General features: G+C 39.0%; 1 protein-coding gene across 17 annotated transcripts in view; it reads right to left on the reverse strand.

The window, feature by feature from the left end:
• ptprt (protein tyrosine phosphatase receptor type T) overlaps window positions 1–21,955 on the reverse strand; it is a 311,398-nt gene that overhangs the window by 218,401 nt on the left and 71,042 nt on the right. For all 17 annotated transcript variants that reach the window (XM_078948035.1, XM_078948033.1, XM_078948029.1 and 14 more), the window contains exons 6-8: window positions 21,368–21,483; window positions 19,597–19,771; window positions 3,932–4,225 (exon numbers count right to left, since the gene is read on the reverse strand). In XM_078948035.1, the coding sequence (XP_078804161.1) occupies window positions 3,932–4,225; window positions 19,597–19,771; window positions 21,368–21,483 (585 nt within the window). The remainder of the gene's footprint in view (window positions 1–3,931; window positions 4,226–19,596; window positions 19,772–21,367; window positions 21,484–21,955) is intronic.

Here is a 21,955-nt window from a genome sequence, read left to right on the forward strand (position 1 = left end):
ATGACTAATTAGCTTAACACTACATAAAATTAATGAGCTTATAAAAAAATGACACTTTGGCTTCAAGTTTGAAATTGCAGTTTTGCACCTGTGTGCTTCATTAATCTGTTTTTGACTCAAAAGGTGGCTTTTTTTATTTGTTTGTTTTTTACTTTAGTATGTGGAGTCAAACTGTCAGAAAACTGTTTAAAGGTAAAAGGAGATGGACACTTCGCGTTTCTATGTGTTGACTTTTGAAAAACATCTCATATGAAATTGCACAGAAAGTTGCAAAGATTTAGCTATTTATTGCAAAAGCTTTAAAGAGCTGCTAAAGAGTATGAACTTAAGAAAAATTCTCAAATCTTTCTACATCCATACACCAGAAAAAGAAAGTGATTGCCATGTTGAAATGGCTGCTCTAAACGGGTTTTCGGGCACGCTGGTGAGGTCTGAGCTGGGCCAGAGATGCTAACTTGAACAGACAGGTGAACACAGAAGGTGTGGAGACAAACACACAGCTGCCCACACACACCAGCACCCCCAGTAGCCAGCAGGCTCTTGAACATCTGTCATACCTGCCTGCTCCAATCTCGTCACACACACTCAAACAAACACACATGCACAGATCGCGCAAATGGTTGTGACAGCTCAACGGTGTGCCACTAGCACAAAAACACATGTTTCTTTCTGCTGTGTGTTCCATCCAAACACAGTGACCACATGCTCTGGTCTCTTTCACTTGAAATCAACTGCCTTTCACCCCGCTCAACATGTTTTCTCAAGGCCCAGCTTTAATGTCATTCATACTTTATTCTTTTCTGTCCTGCCCGTTTTGCATTCAACAATTGTCTGTCTTCTTTATGCTTTTTCTTTAAAACACTTTTGTATCATCTGATAACTGCAAGAAATCGTTTTAGTTTTAGATCTTTTTATACCAACAGGGACGCGGGGAATGTTTGATCCTTTTTCATCTTTTAAGCGACACAAAAGCAGAAGAGTAGAAAACAGATTTTCAGAGTCCATTTAGGCAAAATTGATGCTTCTTTTTCCACATGAGTTTACCATCCAGTACTGTTTCTGCTTCATCAATTGGTCAATTCAAAGCCACACCTTAGGGACACTAATGTCCTGTTCCTGTGTGCCCACTTATAGGGACCTACATCACAGCAGAACCAAGGATCAAGGGGGGGGAACTCTGATCCCTGGCAGAAAAATAAAGTAACAGACAAGGCTACACATCTGCTTTTACTTTTGATTCATGTTTGCTCAATCACAGGAGTTTCAATGGCCTTCGTCCATCGTAGATTTGCCTTGTGCACTACCTCTGGAGGCAAATCAAAGGCAAACAAAATATTATTCCGTTGTGGAACGTGTCATTTCATAGTGTACAGAGGCCATATTAAAGATGTGTCAAAGATGGAAAGGAACTTTATCATGTAGGAGGCTACAGATTACAGATGTACCCAGTGTGGGTCAGCCAATTTGCTCTAAAAAGCTCACAAAGGCATGTAAGCTGATTCTGTTAAATATTAGTTTTTTAAGGCTTTTAATGACTTCTCTATATATTTCTAGACCTAAACATGAGGGTAGATTTCAAGTCCCTCTGTGTTACACACTGCCTAGTTCCTTTGAGTATTGGGACGATAAAATGTTGCTGATTGTATGCAAAAGAAGTCCTAACGAGGTAAAAAAATCCAAGCATGTGCACGCACACACGCACAAACAAAAGAGGCTGCCTGGAATCTGATGGGCTGTCACTTAATCAAATGAACTGTCACTTGTGTCCTTACACCCCCGCTGGGAACCTCATTATCGGCCATGATTGCCCCCAGTAACCCCCTCCTTCGACTCTTGCACTTCAGGTCTCCCTCAGCTCTGGTTCTTGGCATCGTAATTATCATCAGCGTTGATTTGTGCTTCTTTTTCATCAAGAAGTAAAAACATGCTGCTCCCTCCTCCTTTTTTGTTCATTTACTCATGATCCTCTTTATTTACTTGTTAGGCTTTTAGGACTTTGGCTTAATCCATTTAAACTCAAATAGCACGAACCTCTTGACTGAACAGATTTAGATTTTTTAGGCCATCATCAATTGTAGGAACACACAATACAGTGGGGCAACAAGGTATTGTGTATGCCCCAATTCTTCAACTTGTTCCAATCAAGCAAAAAATTGAAGTCTATAATGTTCATCAAATGTACACTTCAACTGTGAGAGACAGAATGTAAAAAAAGGATCCAGAAAATTCACATGGAATAATTTTCAAATAATTTCTTTGTACAATTGTGAATTTTGTAATATAATTCTGCTTACAATGACTAAGAAAAAAGTTTCATCCAGGTCTTCACCAGGTTTACAGACACTGTAGCAACCATTCCTTCATGCTGATGTTCTTAAGAGCACCAATGTTTTGGGGCTGTTGCTGGGCAACACATCTTGTTCTGTCTGCATTTCAACTGGATTGATATTTGGAGACAGACTAGGCCACTCCAGAACCTTTAAATGCTTGTTACACTACCCGGTTAGTGTTTTATTGTCATAGTGGAAGATTGAACCATGTTTTGTCCTCATTTCTCGTACTTATGGAAAGATGTTACCTTTGAAAAAGTAACCCCAAAGCATGATGTTTTTCTACCCTCTGCTTCTGAGTTGGTATGGTGTGCTTGGGATGCTGCTCAACATTCTCCCTAACTGAAATTTGTGTTGAGATAACACAAAAAAAGTAAAGAAAAATTCTACACACACAAAAAATGGGTGCGACAAGTTTACACTATTTAATTGTGTTAATCTTACAAAACATATTTTTCAGTGCATAGAGTGACATTTACACCAACAAAACCTATTTTGGTCTCATCTGACTACAGAACCTTCAACCAACCCTCCTCTGGATTGCCACAATGGTTTCTGGCTGGACATGTGCTGATTTAAGCAGCTGTACTTTTTTAGCAATGTGGGATCTAAATCCATGATTCGGTGTGTTACTAAATAAACATTTATTACTGCAGTCCCAGATTTCTATAGGTCATTGACCAGTTCCCCCATGTGGTTCTGGACTGCTTCCTCACCATTCTCAAGATCATTTGGACCCCACCAGGTCAGATCTTGCATGGAGCCCCAGGTGGAGGGATATTGTCAGTGATCTTGTTTTTCTTTTATTTTCTAATTACTCCTCCAACCGTTGATCTGTTCTCACCGAGCTGCTTGTTCCTTGTAGATTAGTTCATCCCATTCTTATTCAGGTGAACACACTTATCAATTGGTTTCTTAAGACATTTTTTTGGTCTTGGTCATAGTGGAGAGGTTACAATCAAGTTTAAGGGTGTGGTAAGGTGTCTTTTAAACAGGTGTCATTAATACAGGTAATGACTGGAGAACAAATCTTAAAGAAACGGTAAGAGGTGCATGTTGGTAGGAACTAAATACTTAATTTCTGCCCCATTTTACAAATACATTTTTTTGAAATCATACAATGTGTTTTTTCAGGTTTTTGTTTTTAAATTCTGTTTTTCACAGTTGAAGTGTACCAACGATGAACACTACAGACTTCTCATCTTTTTAGATGGTCCCTGACACACATACGTCACCTACCTCATCAGCACTGACTGCACCTCCCACCAGTCCTCTAGTGCTGTTAAAAATTTAAGTAACTGTACTTCAGTCACTTTATTCTCTAGTCACTTTATTCTCTCCTCATTTTTTTACTTTTATTTTTTATACTATTTATATTTAGGCCTTTTCTATTTATAGTTTGTTTATTGTGCAATTTGAAGGTGTCTCCCCGTTTAACTGAAGATGAAGAGAAAACGCAATTTCAATTTCTGTGTATGTGTCAACATTGTAGATCTTGACAAATAAATTTACTTGACTTGACTTGATAACTTGCATCAAGATAAGCAAAAAGAAACGTAACCGAAAATAAAAGCTAGAATAGAAAATTGAAAAAATCTGACCTGCACATTTAGTCCTGGTGACCAACGGTGGACCTGGGGGTCCGGTCCCTCCTTCTCCAGGTCTGGAAAGTAAGACTTTGATCTCATACTCCACATCTGGATCCAGATGCCCCAGTTTGTAAGTGGGGGAATCAACCACGTGGGTCTCTGCCCAGTTCCCTGCAGTAGTACGATACTCGACTTCTTTCAGGATGATGGGCCCATCTCCAATGATGCTGTTGGCATTGGGTTTTATCCAAAGGTAGGTGGCGCCAACAGCAAGAAGCTCTGGTGGTGCAATGGGAGTTGGTGGAGCTGTGAAGTTGAACAAAAAGATCGGTCAGTTTTTTTTCCCCACTAACTCAAGCTTATGTGGGGTATTGTGTTTTAACCTTTGAAAATTTTAACTTCATTTAAAAAAACAAACATATAACTCCGTTTTGACAGTAAACCCACACCCCTTTGTACTCAAAGAATTCCTAAGAAAAACCCACAAAACTTTCAGCCTATTCAATGGTACTGCAGTATATGGTATCCATTCATTAATATGGCGCAACCCCCCACCCTCACCATGTTTTATTATGTGTATTGCACTTTTTCATAGATCTATGGCTTTTTCTAAACAGAAATACAACAAACTAATAAAACATTCCGTTTGAATTTAAATTCTCAGTACCATTATCAGCATGAGAGCAAATGCCAGTGTTATTATTCAATTAATATCCAGCTGTGTTTCAAAATTATAGTAAACTTTTATCTTGTAAATGTGTTGTGTGTGAACAAACCAACGATTGAAGACAAAAGTTGATTTTATCATCATGGGCACAGTGTTACTGTTACAGAAAGTGTATTATAAACAAGTTTTTATCTTTCTCTGAACTGTAAAGATTTATAGCAATTAGCACATAAAGATGCCTCAACAAAAGAATATACCAGTATATATAACAATCAATCCATCAATCTGTTGACACTTATATTGCCATTTAACTTTTGTTGTTTTAGAATAATGGCCTCCGTCCGGTGACCCTCAGTAGCAAAAATCCTAAGTATATGAAGTAGTGAAATTTTTATTTATTTATTTATTTTTACATGTTTAGTTGTGCTTCGTTATCAGCTGTTAAGTTTTCCACCACAACATTTCAGCTTCATGAGTTCTTATTGTCTTTAGTCTCTCTTTGAATTAATTGCGCCTGAGTGAATTGAAATTTATGGCTTTAAGTATTCCTCACCAGTTTTCACGTCTTTTGTCAAATTATGTTTAGGTTTTCTCGCCATCATCTTTTAGGTTTATTTAGTAAATGCATTTCTGCCAACAAGCCGTGCCTCACGTATGTGAGTCCTCCACAAACCAAGCCAATACTGTGTAAATCATACACATGGTTGGTGTCAAAATTAAAAACAAACATCTAAAAACATATGAACAACTTAAGAAAACATGCAATCTCATACAACCATATTTTGGAGAAGGGAGAACACATTTTTTAGATTCTTCAACACATTTTACAGAACAAATGCATTTGATCAACTTAAAGAGTTGGTGTGTTTAAATGAATTTATGAAAGCTTCAGCAGCAGATTGTCTATAAAAGTGACTTGTTGTACATGGTTTACAAGGCAGACTTTAGGATGTAACTCTGATGAATAAACAAAGCTGCGCCTGCTCCGTGTCATAAATCTGAAGCAAACTCTGTTAAAGAGCAGCAGGAGCAGATGGAAACAATGACAAGAAAATTAATTGGATTCTTCCTGTTAGTCATCAGACTCGCAGTGCCACTGAGCATCCAGCTCGTCAGAGTAAACTGTGGTGATTACCGCGGACAGCTCCTACTTCCCTGACAGCCTCAAAATCAGCACCTTGGACAGCAGTTGTTACACAGGGCATTGCTAAGTGAGGAAAAAACTATCTGAAGACACATTCATGTATGTATATATGAAAATAAAAATGAACATTTTTATAAGGTCAACCTTTTTCCATTAAAATTTGCAAAGATAACTAAATTATCTAGCCTCTTGAATTAAAAAGAAATTGTACTTTTTCTCATCAGTTAACAATCCAAATGTAACTCTCTATTTAAAAAAAAACAAAAAAAAGTTAGATATACGTAATGTCTTAGACACAATAGTTTGGTGTAACCCTTGTGCTATCCTAGGCAGTTTAACATTGGGAGTTGGGTCATTTAGACCCACTAGACGGTGCGCTGAACCTTTTTTCTTCAATGATGTGTGATATTCACTGGTGTCCATGGATTACATGAAATCTTTCCACCTTCATCCACCTTTGTCATGGTAGGGAGAACACGTCAATGTAAGGGTGTGGTCATCTAAGATAGCACAAGGGTTAACAAAAACATTGGCTTTCTTTTTGTTTTCTTTCACTAGAGGGCATATGAACTTGTTTTTTTCTTAGAAGACCTTTGGTTTTCAAAGAACTGATCACTATAATAAGAAGTTCATTACCAAAAAAAGGAAAATATATTATTGAGGATATCCTAAGGTCTTTTAAATTAGGACAACTTAAAGAGTCATTAAGATTTTGAAGTCTTGTTTCTCTCTGTGTGGGACGCATTTTCTTCTCTTCTGTGACAGGTGCTTTTTCAGTCGACAGCAGCACTTTGTCTGCTAAGAATAATGGTCGCCTGATATCTGAAAGCAAAGACCCTGATCTTACTCTGCAAGTATTTTACTTTCCTTCAAGGTTGCATTAGAATATGTATGATGTCTGAGAGGCCAATGAATCAGCTGTCACTCACCAAACTCATACATCTTAACTATATGGAAGCTGCTCGTCTCTGATGTGTGTATTTGTGGGTGTAGAAGGAGGAGTACTGATTTAAAAAAGTCCACAAAAAGTTTGTGAGCTTGGTTTTTTTTTTTACAATTTTAAAATATTACTGATTAACTTTACCACATTAGTAGATTGATAGAATTCAAAACCATGTAACAAAGTAGGACCGACAGTTTATCTGAAAATAAAAATAGGGTTCACTTTTAAATGTGATTTATTCTTGTTGTATGATTCTATATCTGAAGTTGATGCCATTTCAGTCCCTTAAACTAAACTAAATGTGTGGGGGGTGGAGTGGTTGTGCGTGTGACTGTGGGAACTGGATTTGAGGTTTAGTGCCTAGCCCATTTTTTATTTTACCAAATGATTGCAATTTTTATTTCAGTTAAAAAAGAAAATTTTATAAAGTGGATTTTAGCATACTTTACCTGGTCTAAATATTTTCTCTAGGACTGTTGCAACAAGGCAATTTTGTGTCTGGATGGAAATTAAAGGTCTAAACATGCATCCGTGTCATATAATTTTGTAACTCGATTGGGGATGAAACTGTATGTTATGTTTTTACATTTTTGCAAAAAAAAGAGCTAGAAAAAAAACGCTCATTTTGTGGATGTTTTTTTTAAACTATTTACTTGTTTGGTCTAAGTGCTGGTGGTATTATGATTTTTTATTTTTTAGATTAGAAGAAAAGGATCAATAAATGTTGAAACCATCTCTAAGATTTGTTTTAAGCATGGGAAAATAAATAAATAATTATATATATAAGCATAATCAAATAAGAACTGTAACAAATGCAAGTTAAATATTCCTCTGAGTGCTGGAAAACAGACCAGACTCTTCATTAACATCATCATTTATATTCAACATCTTCTCCCGATGTTCCTCTGCAGGAGGAAGGAGTAAAATCACTCAATCGCTGCCTCCACCCGCCTGTTTTTGGACCCTATTCCTCGTTCTCTCCCTCTGCCAACTCATTTACAGCAGCCCACCCTGTGGCACACAACCTGGCCCCCGTGATGTCACAATTCCTCCCAAAGACATTTCTAATTAAATTAGGAAGAGCTGTTTGAGGGTGTGGGTGGGGGGTCACAAGTTTCCACATATCCAAGATACACTTACAGGTTTACCATCATATGCTAAGGTTTTGAGACACATGCCCACATAATAAATCAACTTCAGTAGGCATTCACGTTTTGATGCAGCCTGACGCAAAGACAGTAAAGACACACTGAGGCTACCACCGGCTACAGTCGACCATCACACAGAGATGCTAATGAACTGTGAGAGTAGACAGGCAGATAGAAAGAAGAAGAAAGGCCACTTGGAGAATAATTAAAGAAGAAACTGCCGTGCAAGAAAGATTTGCCCAATTAAACACTGAAAAAGGTTCAAGGGAAACGAGAAAAAAAATTGGCAAGGAAGAGGAAGAGAAGCTTGAACTGAAGCAAAAAGTGGTGAGCGGACAGTGTTTGAAAAATAGATGAACTTGGGTGAAGGAAGGAGGATCTGATCAGAGCTCTAATCTTTTTCAAAAACGTAGCAGGGCAGTAAGACTCTGAAAACTGCTTTAAGCATTACAACGAAATGCGACTGTTGCCTCGGCTACAACTAGTTAGCCTAAAAGTCTGCACAAAATACACCAACATGTGCTTTACTCTGTGCTTGTTACCAGTTATAATAGGTTGGAATATTACTGTTGATTTATCTTGTTAATTATCCCTAAACCGAATTTCTCCGTGTCAAAACCTAATCAACTCATGTTTATTGCATCAACTGCCAAGAAGTTACGATGTGTCAACGCTCATGTCTATGGCGTTAAAGGGTTAAAGGACATTTTAGAAAGAAAAGTGTAAACAATATATCACTAGAAGAAAATCTGCTCCTGGCAAACCAATCAAGTAAGATCTGGGAAATACAAACATCATCACCTAAAACCCACAAACAAGAGTTTTATCTTCACTTGAAATTGTTCAGAAATTTAAACTAAAACTCAGGGCCCCACATTGTGTCGCACGTTAACTGTTCATGAGAAACAGAAAATAAGCACCTTTGTGCCCATAAAGGTCTGAGCAAAAGAATCTATGTTCAAGCAGAAACCTGGCACACAAAAAGATTTTACCCTCAGTGTCTTGGGGCCTTGTTGTTGGATGATGCATTGCACAGTCAAAAGTGACTTGTGTTACGGCACACAGAGGAAACAAAGTATGTGCATTATCTTTTTTACTGCAGTGTCTTAGGATCCCTCCACGGTGCTTGGAGAGGGCTCCCTGTAATATGTGAATGTTTTTGTCTGTCCTGTATTGTAGAGCACAGAATCGTGTGCTGTCGGTATGACCTGAGTTGGTCAGTTTTCTTTCTTTGTTTTTTTGGGTTTTTTTTTTTTTTGAGTGCGTGATTTCTCCAAAGGTGGTGGAAAAGATGGAAAAATCACTTGCAGAGAAATGCAATTACTTTGCCAAAACTAGTTTTTCCAGAGTTTAAACACTGCAGTGAGACAATAATGACATTCAAGATGATAACTGAGCAAAAAGGAGCCTGGAAGAGAGGTTTTAATTTTCCCCCCGAACTGCTCCCTCTTTGACCATCTGTCACAGAGGTATTTTGTTTTTGTTTTATTCCCCATACTGTACTGACTGAGTCGCTCATTCTCAAACCTTTCCAAAAATTACATCTGATTAGTGAAAGTTAAACACAGGAGCTGTTCAAAATGCATTGTTTCTTATTACAGCTGACTATGGATTTCGTGCCCTTCTTTCCAATGCCTTTCCAATGCCTTCCTGTGTCATTAGTAACATTTTGCAGATCCTCGAACTAAGCACTTTATTTCACACTAAGCAGACGAGCAACACCCCCAAAAATACACACATGTGTAAAACTGTATGAAATGATCAGGAGTTAACCATAATGTCTGCATGCTGAGCAACAGAGAAACAAGAGGGCAATATTATTATTTCAAACTAAAATGTATCTGCCACCATGAATATAAATTCATATTCTGTATATTTTCTGTATATTTGGTCCTGTTCTTGATGTCGATTTTTTGATGTTTTGATTGACATTCCAATTCTTTATCATTTTAATTCATTTTTTTCTCTTACGTCTTGTTATAAGACTGTGGATTGTCAGATAAATGCATCTAGACATTAAAGAAAAACACAATTAGAAACAGCAGACCACAACAAAATGAAGTTTCTTATGCACAAGGAAGAAAAGCAAATGTGGCAGAAAACGTCCACCATGCTTTTCAAAGGATCTGCTTCTCCCATGCACCTTATTAAGAATTCAAGTGGGAGGTTACAATTTCCAGACAAAGAGAAAAGTTCATTAGGGGGTGTTGTATAATGAACTATTTGGGTGGATTCTCAGTTCAAACAGTATTCAGCAAATACCGTACTATACAGCTATAAGGACAGTGTGTCGTAAAACCTCCTCATCCTAGCTGGGATGAGAAACAGATGAACACAGAACTGTTTTCTAAAAAGGTAAAAAGGTCAATCTGAGTTAACATTTAAACATACATTTAAACAAATGCATTTAACCAATGATAAGAAAAATAATTCCTTCACAGGCATTTCATTTTTTGGGAAAAGAATTTAAAAATAAAGAAGAAGTAAATTGGGTTTTGTAATCAGAAAAAAAATGTAATCTCTCTCTTTGCTCTTTCATTTCTGGATAGTATAGCATACACAAAAATGCCATACTCGTATCCCAAACCTCACTCTCCAGTAAAACCTCAAAGGTTTTAGGTACTATTGCGTTTTTTCTTTTATGTTTTGATTCTGTCAGGCACTGTTGGTGTTTTTTGCCACCTCGGGGTTTGTAATCGGTCTATTCAAGAATTTCTAACAACATCTTGACGCAGGACACGGAATTTAAGATGATTTCTCTAAGCACAAGTGGTTTCTCAGAACTAGGTTGGTCCTGTCAAAATGCTTGCTCTCTGCACCACAGAGAACAAAAAAAAAAAAATCAGAAGGTTAAAAAGCCTGGAAAAGTCGACAGGCCAGAGAGCAGATACCTTGATTTGACTGTACTCAAAAAGAGAAAAAAGCACAAAAAAGTGAGACTTAAGGCCCGTACACACCGGGACGAATATTCGCCAGGCGTTATTCGCCAGCGTTTTTCGCCACGTTTTTTGTGTTCACACCCAGGCGATTTTCGCTGACGGTGAGCCGAGCGAACATGCAATTTCATTCCCTGACATTAGATGGCGCTTAATGTAAACAGAAATACTCCTGTACACAAGGTGGCGCTGCGCAACTTTACGCTTCTTAAAGTCGCTTTTCACTCAGAAGAAGAGAGAAGGTATTTACGTGCTTGTCAGAATAATAAAAAGAAAACATGAATATTTCAAGCATCAGTAGCTCCAACTGGTACTTGGTAAGGGGATATTTTAGAATGTCCGTCATTATTTCTTTGCGGCAGTGTAGACGCTACTTGGCGTCTATCTTCTTCGCTGGTACGTGTGCTCAGCAAGGTAGTTTTGTGTTTGAGCGCCCCTAAGTTGTGTTTTACTGTAACTTCAGAAGCTCCAGACACGTGTTCAAAAGCGCCATTCTCATTGGTCGAATAGATTTCGACGCGACGCGTCGGAAAAAAAAAAACGAACCCGAGCCGTTTTTTTTTTTTGACGCTTTGGCGCGTGGCGTTTTTTCGCGTCGGTGTGCACACTCTCATTGGTGCCCTTTGTTTAGTCACGAGGCGTTAAACGTCGGCGAAAATCGCCGGCGAAATTCGTCCCGGTGTGAACAGGCCTTTATACTGAACCAAAGCCTGAACTGACCAGGTCAGTCTCTCCTGCTCACCCAGGGATTTTTGTGTTTAGCTTTTCTCAAACCATAAAAACTCTTAGATCAGTTTAACTATGAATGGATAGACACGTAAACAGATCATGTGGTATGACTCATTAGCTTTGAGCATCTTTCTCATTTAGTTTGTCTCTTCTTTGTCAGATTTGTTATGGTACCTCCAAGAGAATTCCTAGCTTCAAATAGCCTTCCCTTCACAGATCAGATTCCTGTCACCACATTCCTGTTTCCTCTGTTCTCTGTTGAGAAATTTCTTCTCACTTGGAGCATATTGCACCTTTGTTCTGCCCTTCTCTCTATGATTCCTTCCCTTTTAACTGCCTTACTCTCTCCTCTTCTTGTTCTTCATCTTTCTCTGATTCTCTCACCCTTCTTCTCTTCCTCACCTGTTCATGTATTAGTTATGTTACTCCTCAGAATTTCTGTGTGAAGTTTCAAGATCCTCCAACACACTGGCTGATGCACATGAAAGAGCAATGGACATGGGATGCCAACAACATGACACAAACACACACACACATATACACAGACTAACACATGCACATTCCCCAAGGCAGCCCCTGAGGACCTGCTTAAAGAGAAAGGCCAAGTCCACACTGGCTTTTGCACTTCTCATTTCACACTCATGGTTTTATGGACACAAACAGAGCCCGTGATGGAGAGCATTTAACACACTTGAAAAACTTTTCACTCATAGGTGTTGCTTTAAATCCTTGACTTTTGCATGAAATTATTATTTATTTATTTTTTTTACACAAGAAACACTCCTGGGTAGAGCTGTGACGGTGTGAGATTTTTGATCACTGCGGTGATACACCAGCAGGGGGCGCAGTGTCGCAGAGACATTCAAACTCCACACAGAATGGAGAATGACTTGAACCAGGCTTTGAACTATGGCTCTGAGGCAAGAGTGCTAACCACTGCACCGCCATGCAGCCCAGAATTATGTGATTCCATTTAAAATCCTTTACACCATTTAATGATAAAACCTCTTTAGATTGTTAAAGGAAAATCATGCACCCCAAGAGATTTAGACAACAATCGTTATTCAAAGACCCACTTCGATGAATATCGTGTTCTTGGTGTTTTTTTTTAAATGTTCTTGTGGCATAGTTTTGATGATGGAGGACATATATAGGAAGAAAAAATAAATAAATTGCGTTTCTAAGTATAGACAAAAAGAATTTGAAAAATAGTTTGTTTGTGATGCAGAAGGTGGGCGGGGTTACTCCATGCCAACGGTCCCACGAACAAATCAGAGGCTAATTTCAACTGAACAAGTGCCGCTCCCAGAAAATGACATAATTATAATTAAAAGACCACTAAGAACTCTTCGAAAATAGATCGGAGTGGGTCCTTAAGGGGTTTTCCAGGATTACTAAAGTGTTTAAGAAAGAAAAAAAAGAACAATTATTACAATACAAGGCTACAACACAAAATTGCAAAACAGACTTTTTCTGCTTTCCTTTGTGGTTGTATTTTAACACGAGTACAGAGAGGGTCAATATACCCCGTTTCAAAAAGTAGTCGCATGCTAAATGCAATTAATGAAATGAATGACAAAACATGGACAAAAAATCTATTTACCAACGGAACCCACTGAGTTACAGTTTAAACCTTTTGTTCATAGATCAAAAAGTAAACCTTAAATTGACAACCACAATTTGGGAAAAGACATTTGAATTTTAGGAAGAGTGGAAAAAGAATACCTGCCATCAGTGGGCTACAGTGTAAAATGTAAATCTTCATTTCGCAAAAGCATGTGCTAACATTCCAGAGTCATGTTTTAACCTAATTTTCAAGCAGTTTTGACGACTGCCATTGAAAAGCTATGCAACTGTGAACCAACGTTTAAAGGTTGGGCACATTTTTTCAAATATTGCACCAGAAATAACCAACTCATTTTGTGAATTTCAGGGGAAAACCTGTTTGATCTACAGTCCACTGCATTTTATATGTGAACCGATTACCATCAGAGCAGAACTCCTCACTTGGAAGTCAAACGCACTTCTTAAGCAGTTACTTCCTTAAATTGAAGGTTTTGTTGTGCTCACACAAAGTAAAAGTTCACAGTGTCAGTCGGCCTCCAGAAATCTGACACGTACAGCAGAGCTGTCCACTCCGCTATTGATTTCCTTATCAGGCAATAGACACACAGAAAATGCTGGGAATGAGCTTTGGGCCAACAGAAACCTCTGCGGACAGACCTTCACTCACAGGCACAGCCACATTGTGCCAACTCTGATATTTGGGGTGCAATCAGTTTAAAAATGACCCTGGGAGGTTTAGAAAAATGTGGTGTTTTATTGACACACACTCATGGTGTCCAAAGAGCTCTGGCCGACAGTGACTGTCCTTTATTAACCTATGCCCAACCGATTCTTATCTGCAATACACAGGACACGCACACTCACACCCATGTGTCCAAACAAAAATATGTCTGTGCACAACACAAAACATTAACTAGTGATTAAAAAGACGTGCATTTCAGAGCATGCTCATTCTTTAACATGGGCGCACTGTCTTTGTTTGGCATCACTTTCATGATCCACACCTCAGCTTCGTCCTGAAGTCTGAATCACTACAGCAGTCAACCCAATGCTTCCACTCACTTTATTTTAACCCTAAAAGCTTCACCTAATCTGTTCCGCTCTGAAAGATGCTGGACTGCACAAAATATATTTTTTTCCATTAAAATTGTCTGTTTATAATTCATTCCATCTTAAAAATCCTGTTTATCTTTTTTATGCATCTTTTATTGCTTCTTTTTATTAATTTTCCTCAAAGCATGCTACATTTGAGAGTTAATTTTCAAATTTCCTATATTTTTCTGTCTAGGCGGTCCTTATAAAGGCAGTTGCTGTGAATTACAAGCTCAGACACACACGAGCACAGCCGGGGGGGCTGGTTGAAAACTTGTTGCCCTGGGGCTCTGACTGCATCTGTTCTACAAGAGCCATACAAATGAGAAAAGCATCCGAGCAGAGAGAAACATCTGTGCGCACATGTGTGTGTGCCTGCATGCGTGTGCGCCTTTGTGTGTATGCGCCTGTGTGTGTGACAGAGGTGTGTGGATGTGTGTCTGTATAAGTGATCTGTGAGCAGACATTCATCTTCACTGTCAGGCTTTTTTTGCTTGTGTGTGTGTGTGTGTGTGTGTGTGTGTGCGTGCGTGCGTGCGTGCGTACGTGCGTATGATACCATGTTGTTAATGTCAACAGGTCTTATGACTAAAACTTTATCTAAGATTATATCCCATCCAAATCTGGTTCCTTCTTTTTTTTTGTTTCCCTGTCCAGCAGCTAAGCAAGTCAGTAGTTACTTGAAGCCTAAAGCCTTTTATCCGTTTATGTCTAAGGAGGGAGAGGAAGGGATTCATGGGGAGGGGATAGAAGTGCCCCTAAAGACTGTCCAAAGTTATGAGATGGGGACACCTCAACCTACTTGTGTGTGTTGCTGTGTGTGCGGGAGGGAGGCAGGGAGGGAGGGGGGTTGCAGAGTCAAATTCAGCCCCACCATCTAGGGGTGGCATCAGAAAAAGGCTAGGGGCCACTAAGAGCGGCAGACCAGTCAGGCGCACACACAAAAGCCAATAATGGATCATTCTGAGAATCTCAGCACTGCAAGGCTCCTATTCCAACTTGGGATGGTGAGGTCCACCACCATTTCTGCCCCTAGCTTTGCACTTAAGAAAAATGGCATCAAACTGACCTATTCTATCCAAAATTGGGTAGGGGACAGGATCAATCTGTTGTTATTTATTAATCTTTAATTGTCTTTTACAAATAAAATAAATAACTAAATACGGTAGCCAAAAAAATAAATGCAGTCTTCTATAAAATGAGATCAGCTAAACATAAAATAATTGAGCAGAGACTTCAGGCACCGTTGAGCTAATATGCAACAAAGGAATTGTGATGCGAATCTTTAAACTGCAAATGCGCCAACCTCTTTGGGGTTTTTAAAAAAGGCTGATGGGCAAATTAACAGCTGCAGCCATAAATGCAGCTCTTTAGACTTCTTGTTGTTCTCGCCACGTGATAGATGGCTGATTTCACAGATGAATTAACATATTATCAAGACACAAAAACATCTTTTCTACCCCTGATAACTTTCTATATTTGTATGTAATGACGGGAGAGGGAAAAAAAACACACAAAAAATAAATAAATACCTAGAAGCAAATGTAAAATTTTCTTCGAGGATGAATGTGATCTGCAGTCTAAAAAACAATTCAAAGTACCTTTATAAAAACACTTAATTCCTATTTATCCGTTGTTTCTGCCGACAGAATCATGTCAGAATATAACTTTGCATGAATGAACACGTATGGGACACAGTCATGCAGAGTGCACGTGCAGACCTCCGTAACATGAGAAGCAGCTCTCTGTGTGCTCCCCTGCTCACACCTGGCTGAACAACCCAGTAATTAACCCTGATTTCACTTACTGAGCATGGGGAATACACACACACACCCACGCATGGAACACACACGCATACACACATTCATCATGTCACCATACACGCTGAAACACAAACCGAGAAGCACTGAGGTGCACAAATCCAGAGACAAGCGAGCTCCACAAAGGCGACACCTCAGCATCTTAAGTGACTCATAAACACATCAGTGTGTAAATCAAGGACAGTGATGCACAAATGCAGCTACACACACACTCTGCATACAGGGCGTCAAGAAGGTGTGCCCATGCATGTGTGCCTGATTTTTACCTTTTGTTCACCACATTGGCAAAAGGTTATTCTCCTGGCATGAGGCAAAGCTGACTGCACCTGAGCTCCATGCACACACACTTGCACACAAACACGCGGCATTCACTTTTACTGGAATGTTTAGTGGGGTTAGGAGAACACGCATTTAGGAGCTCCCGGGAGTTTCATCTGCGCTCCGCTAACAGATGGTAATGACATTTTCTTTCCCCTGGACGATCATCTAATCAAAACAGCAACGCATGCACACACTCCAGCCTCCCTTCAGATTAAAACACCCTTGAAACACCAATTGAGGTTAACCGTGCAATTCAAACCTTAGCTACAAGAGAACATCACTCAGGTCAGCACAGCTCAGCTCAAATTTTTGTTTGGAGTTTGTGGCATAAAAGCATCAATACCATAATGCAGTAGGAGATACTGACGATGCAAAATAAAATGTCAGGAAGAAACATTGTGGACTAAAACTCAGTTTATAACTTTATAGCATAATCTTATTTGGATTGGTGTCTGCTTTCAGTCATCATCTCACTACGTTTATGTCAAATTTTCTTATAAAGTTTAGCAGGAAAAAAAATTAAAAATGAAATAAATCAAGAACAATATGTTGCTTAAAATATACAAGTTTAGTTGGAGTTTCTTGAGTGCATTCTGTGAAAAAGTGAAATGTAGTGTTAATGTTTTTACAACCCTGTTTCTGAGTGACTGAATGACTTGGCTGTTGTGTTTTGATTAAGGTGCTCGTTTCCTTCCCCCACTGGGAAAATGATCTGAAAATGCTCGTTCATCAGCTTAAGCTGTGGGTTATTATGTAAAAATTTTAAAATCAAGAATTCATAAGTGCCAATTAGACTTTAGATCATTATTGCGAAATTAAGCACAGTCTGGGGTGATATGCTATAAAAAATACTTTGAGGGTTAAAACACTGTTTGGGGCATCTTGGCACCTTTTTTATAGTAAATGGCAATTTCATCATTGTTATGTCATCTTAAACTATAGACGCATGATATGTCCAATGTTGTCATTAACTATAACCTCAGCAATTGTAAAGTTAACATAAATAAAAGGGAATACTGTGTTATAACGGATACAGAGATCACCAGAAATCTTAGTTTATTTTTCCAGGTAAATTTAAGCTAAGGATGTGTTTCAAGCTCCAACCTGCACAGCTATTATCCTCCCGTCCAAGTTCTTTCGATTTTTTTATCCAACAGGATGCTCTTAAAAGAGAAATTTAAACTCTTATTTTTTCATGTTTTTAAAAATTGACCTATAGTCTCCAAGTTTCAGGATGGACAGTCTACCACAAGGCCACTTACCTTGTGTACATTTGAGCACACTCCAGCAGAAACCATCTATGTGTAACATCAATGATGATGCAAGGACAAATATGTGTTGCCTTTTATTTTTGCCTTTATTTCCTCTATTTTGCTTTCACTCCTTACTCCTACTGAATATTATGTCTTCTTTGGACACTAGCCAGGGCGGCTTGGTGGTGTAGTGGTTAGCCCGCTCACCAGCTTCCTCCCACAGTCAGAAAACATGCATTGTAACCTAGTTGGTTACTTTAAATTAATCTTTTTGTGTAAATGTGAGTGTGTGTTGTTATGTGGTCCTGTACTAGACAGGTGACCCAATCCAGGGCGCACCCCGCTCACGCCTAACAATAGTCCGGATAGGCTCCAGCAACCTTGTGACCCCGAAAAGTCACGCGTCATCTCTGTTTTCCACCGTTCCTTTTTATGAATTAAAATTGTTTGTTCATTTACTTGATGTCTGGTTACACCTGTGTTGCTCTGGTGTTGGCATTTAACTGCAGTAGCAATCAAACTGCCTTCCAGGCGTTACATTAAACAAAATTGTGACCTGATATCTGTCTCCTTCGGCTTTTCCCATCAGGGGTCGCCACAGCGAAACAACCACTCTTTCGAGGATGAGTCGCATGGTTAACTTGGCAATGTTTTTACGCCGGATGCCCTTCCTGACGCAACCCTCTTAATCTATCCGGGCTTGGAACCGGCACAGAAGCAGAGAAGGGATTAGGGAGCAGCCCGGATTCGAACCCTGGTTCGACAGCCGGAAGGCGCCGCAAACCAGTACGAGCTAAACTGGCTCAAAACTGTGACCTTTTATAAAACATCCAAATCTCGACTGTTAATAAACTCACACAGCACTTTGAATCCATTAACGTGCAGTGGAAAGGGATCTTGACGGAAGAAATGCAACAAGTCGAAAGAAATTAGTCATAATTTTCTTTTCACTCGGATGCCTTTTAAGTCTGTAGTTTGAAACCGAGAACAAAGATAGTTATGACAAGATTGTGAACATATGGTGCAACGGAGCGAGACAAGAGGCAACAGAATGTAATCATGTCTGACAACAGCAGAATGCTGTGATGTTGTAATTCTATCAAAGCCTTTATAATAAAATTAGCCAACCTCCTCTCTACTCTACTTCAATATCTTTCTCAGCAGGACAGAACAGTACATCTTATTGTGCGTGGAACTATGAGGTGGAGAGTAGGTGAATGAATCATTACTTCATATTTCTTCTCTGTGTTAGTGCAAATGTTCACATATAATATTAGAGAATTAAAATGACATTAAAAGTAGAATGCAACGACGCATTTGGGCAACACACAAATTGATACAACTATTGGAATGCTGTGAAAATTTACAAATTTATTTAAAATGATAAACTGTAAATTGTTTTCTGTGTGTGTAGTTCCTTTGTTCCCCTGCCAAGTGATAAAAGCATGAAAATAAGCTTAAATGTGCAACTTTTTTGTATGCAAGTGTAAAAATTGACCTGAAAAAGAAACTTTAAACCCACTGTGATACAACCATCTGTGTTTGTCAAACCTTTTTCACAGTGCAACTATGAAAACTTCTGATATTACAAAGTGTTTTTCTTTGGCTACTTGGCTTAAAAAACTGCATCACTCACAGGTTTAACTCATAAAATCTATTGAAATTTTCATTTTAAGGCTGCTGGAGCCTTTAGAAAGTGATTTTTGGTTTCAAAGTTGAAAGAACTAAGCATTTCAAATGTTTGGATCCATTTCACAGCTTGAAAGAATGAGAGAGAAAATGAACCAAAACCAATGGGAGGAGCATCAACTGAAAGAGCAGAGGCTCAGAGGGCTCATTGTGGGATCTGGTCACTTCTCTGAGGCTTACTCAGTATTCCCTCCATGCTGTTACCACACCACAAATAAGCAGAAGCAACAAACAGATTCACATGAACACAGAAGCCAGCCGTTTTGCGCACATTCTAATGAACTGTCCAACTTTAGGGCATCTGCTGTTTACAAATAGGATATATATTCTAGCTGCAGTTTATGTGAAGACATGATCAGCAAACATTACCTTTAACAATGAGGTCAGCATAGTTGGATACCCCAGAACCTCCATCTGAGCGGATGACGCAGCGGTAGCGGCTGGTGCTGCGCTGAGATGTGTCACCAACGCTGACAGTTGCTGAAAAACGGCGGTGGTTCACCACTCTGGTCACCATCAGCGCCGTGTCTTTGCCGTTCCACTGCTGCAAGGTGGGAAGGCAAGAACAGTTTGTTAAAGCTTGCAGTAAATAGTCATAATTAAATGATTGATAGCTGATGACTGACAATGCCATAGACAAAGCTCATATGTAGATGTCTGTAAGCCTGGTCTACACAATTCACACTGAATAGGTGGCATACCAGTATTCAAATTATCTAATAAAGATGGATTAATGGAGTTGAAACTATCTTAACAATTTTAGTAAATGCCGTATACTTTTATAGCGCTTTTCTACCTTCTGAAAAGGTCCAAAGTGCTTTGCAGTCGCAGTCCCATTCACCCAGGCACACACACACACACACACACACACTTCTCCTGAACATTGACCTACCACAACTTATAAACACCAGGAACAATGTGGGGTTCAGTGTATTGCCCAAAGACACTTCAACACATGGGCGTGCAAGGCGGTTACCTACAGAGGTCAACCGCCCCCTCTCTGCAACATGGCCAAAGGTTTTTACTTTCAAAGGGTTTTTCAGTCTTACTCTTAATAGAGGGATTTATTCTAAAAAAAAAAACAATACTGAAATGTAAGAACATTTATTAAAGTACATCAAGAGTCTTTAAAGACTTTGTTTAATAAGTCTTGTGGCTGGATAAGAGGCGATGTTTGTTTGTTTTTTGTAGTTTGAGACATTGGACTGAGGGCTTTACTTAGGTTTCTCCTATTAAAACATGTACACTGACACTGTTTTGAAAAAACAAAAGGTGATTTCACTCTGGATTGATTGGTAAAGTATCTTTCCCCAGATAGTCTGCTTCATTTAGCAGGTGTGAAAGGTTACTTTAACCTTGGTGTCAACCGAACACGCAAACCCCAGTCTGCCTGAAAAAAAAAGGTCTTGGCCCCCTACTATATCAAGGATTAATGTGGTTCATCAACATGTGGTCAGTCGGAGAACTAGCAAGGTTAATGATAAGGTTTTGGTTTTTATTCCAGGTCAGTGTTCCCAAAAACACTCCCTGTACAAATGTGCAAAAACTGTTACTGAAAGATACACTAACTTCCCTGAACAAAACAGAATCTAAAAACTGTACCCGTGCTATTATCTGCCTTTCCTACCTATAATTTATCTTATATATTTTTCCTACCCTAATTTATGTAGCACTTACTATCTTACAAGCCAATTCAAAGAAAAAAAAACATTTTCCCTAAATGACGCAATAAAAGGGTCAATGCTCTCCATTGCAAATAACATTACTATGCGGTACAGAGCTCTCAGGGTACATACCTACGTGCTGTGAAAACGTGAATGCAAGCCAAAGCACAAGGCTGTAAAGTGGAATGAATGCAGTTGCATGGTTGCGCATAACACACACGCATAGACATATGACATTTGCAGAAATGGAATCACTGGTGCAAAGAAGACCAAGGAGTTTTAATCTTTCCTGAAATAGAGCCAGCACTGCTGTGAATGTTCAAGAACGTAAATTACAGAATGAAGTGGACAAAGATTTCATGACACTTTGTGACCACCATAGATTTTTGTAGTGTCCTGCCCATCTCATCACATCAATGTACACATTTCCTGCTGCTGCCATTCATGCACAGCTGGACTGATTTGTTGTTGCTGACCTGCAGCCAGAGTTTATCCTGCTGAGACCACTTCCCTCCAGCTGTGCACTGAAATGTAGCATTCTGACCCACGTTGACCTCCACGTTCTGCAGGCGCAAGAAGTGTGGAGCTTTACCTGCAAGATGAACAATAATGTTTAAGATGTGGAGTGTACAAAACTGAACAAAATCCACATTTAATGCATTGCAAAAGTTACATTTTAAAGGGAAATCTAAGAAAATTGGGGTATTTCAGGCCTCTCAGAAATACCTATTTAAATAGGTTCCGCTTGAGTTTGTCCAGTGGTTGTCAGAATCAGTCAGTTAAATAAACATGCATTGAAAAACATGGCAGACTGTCAGAAACAGCATGCTTCTGACAGCATGCCAATGACCCACAAGACCAATCAGTCAATCAAACAGAAGCAGTTCGGTTCATTTAGGCATGAAGATATGTTCAGCATATCTGTGGAGGTTAAACCTGGCATCAGACTGAGTAAAAAAATGAGGGATTTAAGACACGTTTCATGTAGCTTGATAAAATTTTGACTAACATCTTATGAGAGAATTTCTCCAACAAAACTGCATTTCTGCTGCTGTCACAGAATG

Source organism: Oryzias latipes, chromosome 5, assembly GCF_053564925.1.
Source record: "Oryzias latipes strain Hd-rR chromosome 5, Olatipes_Hd-rR_3.1".
Classification (NCBI taxonomy): Eukaryota; Metazoa; Chordata; class Actinopteri; order Beloniformes; family Adrianichthyidae; genus Oryzias; species Oryzias latipes.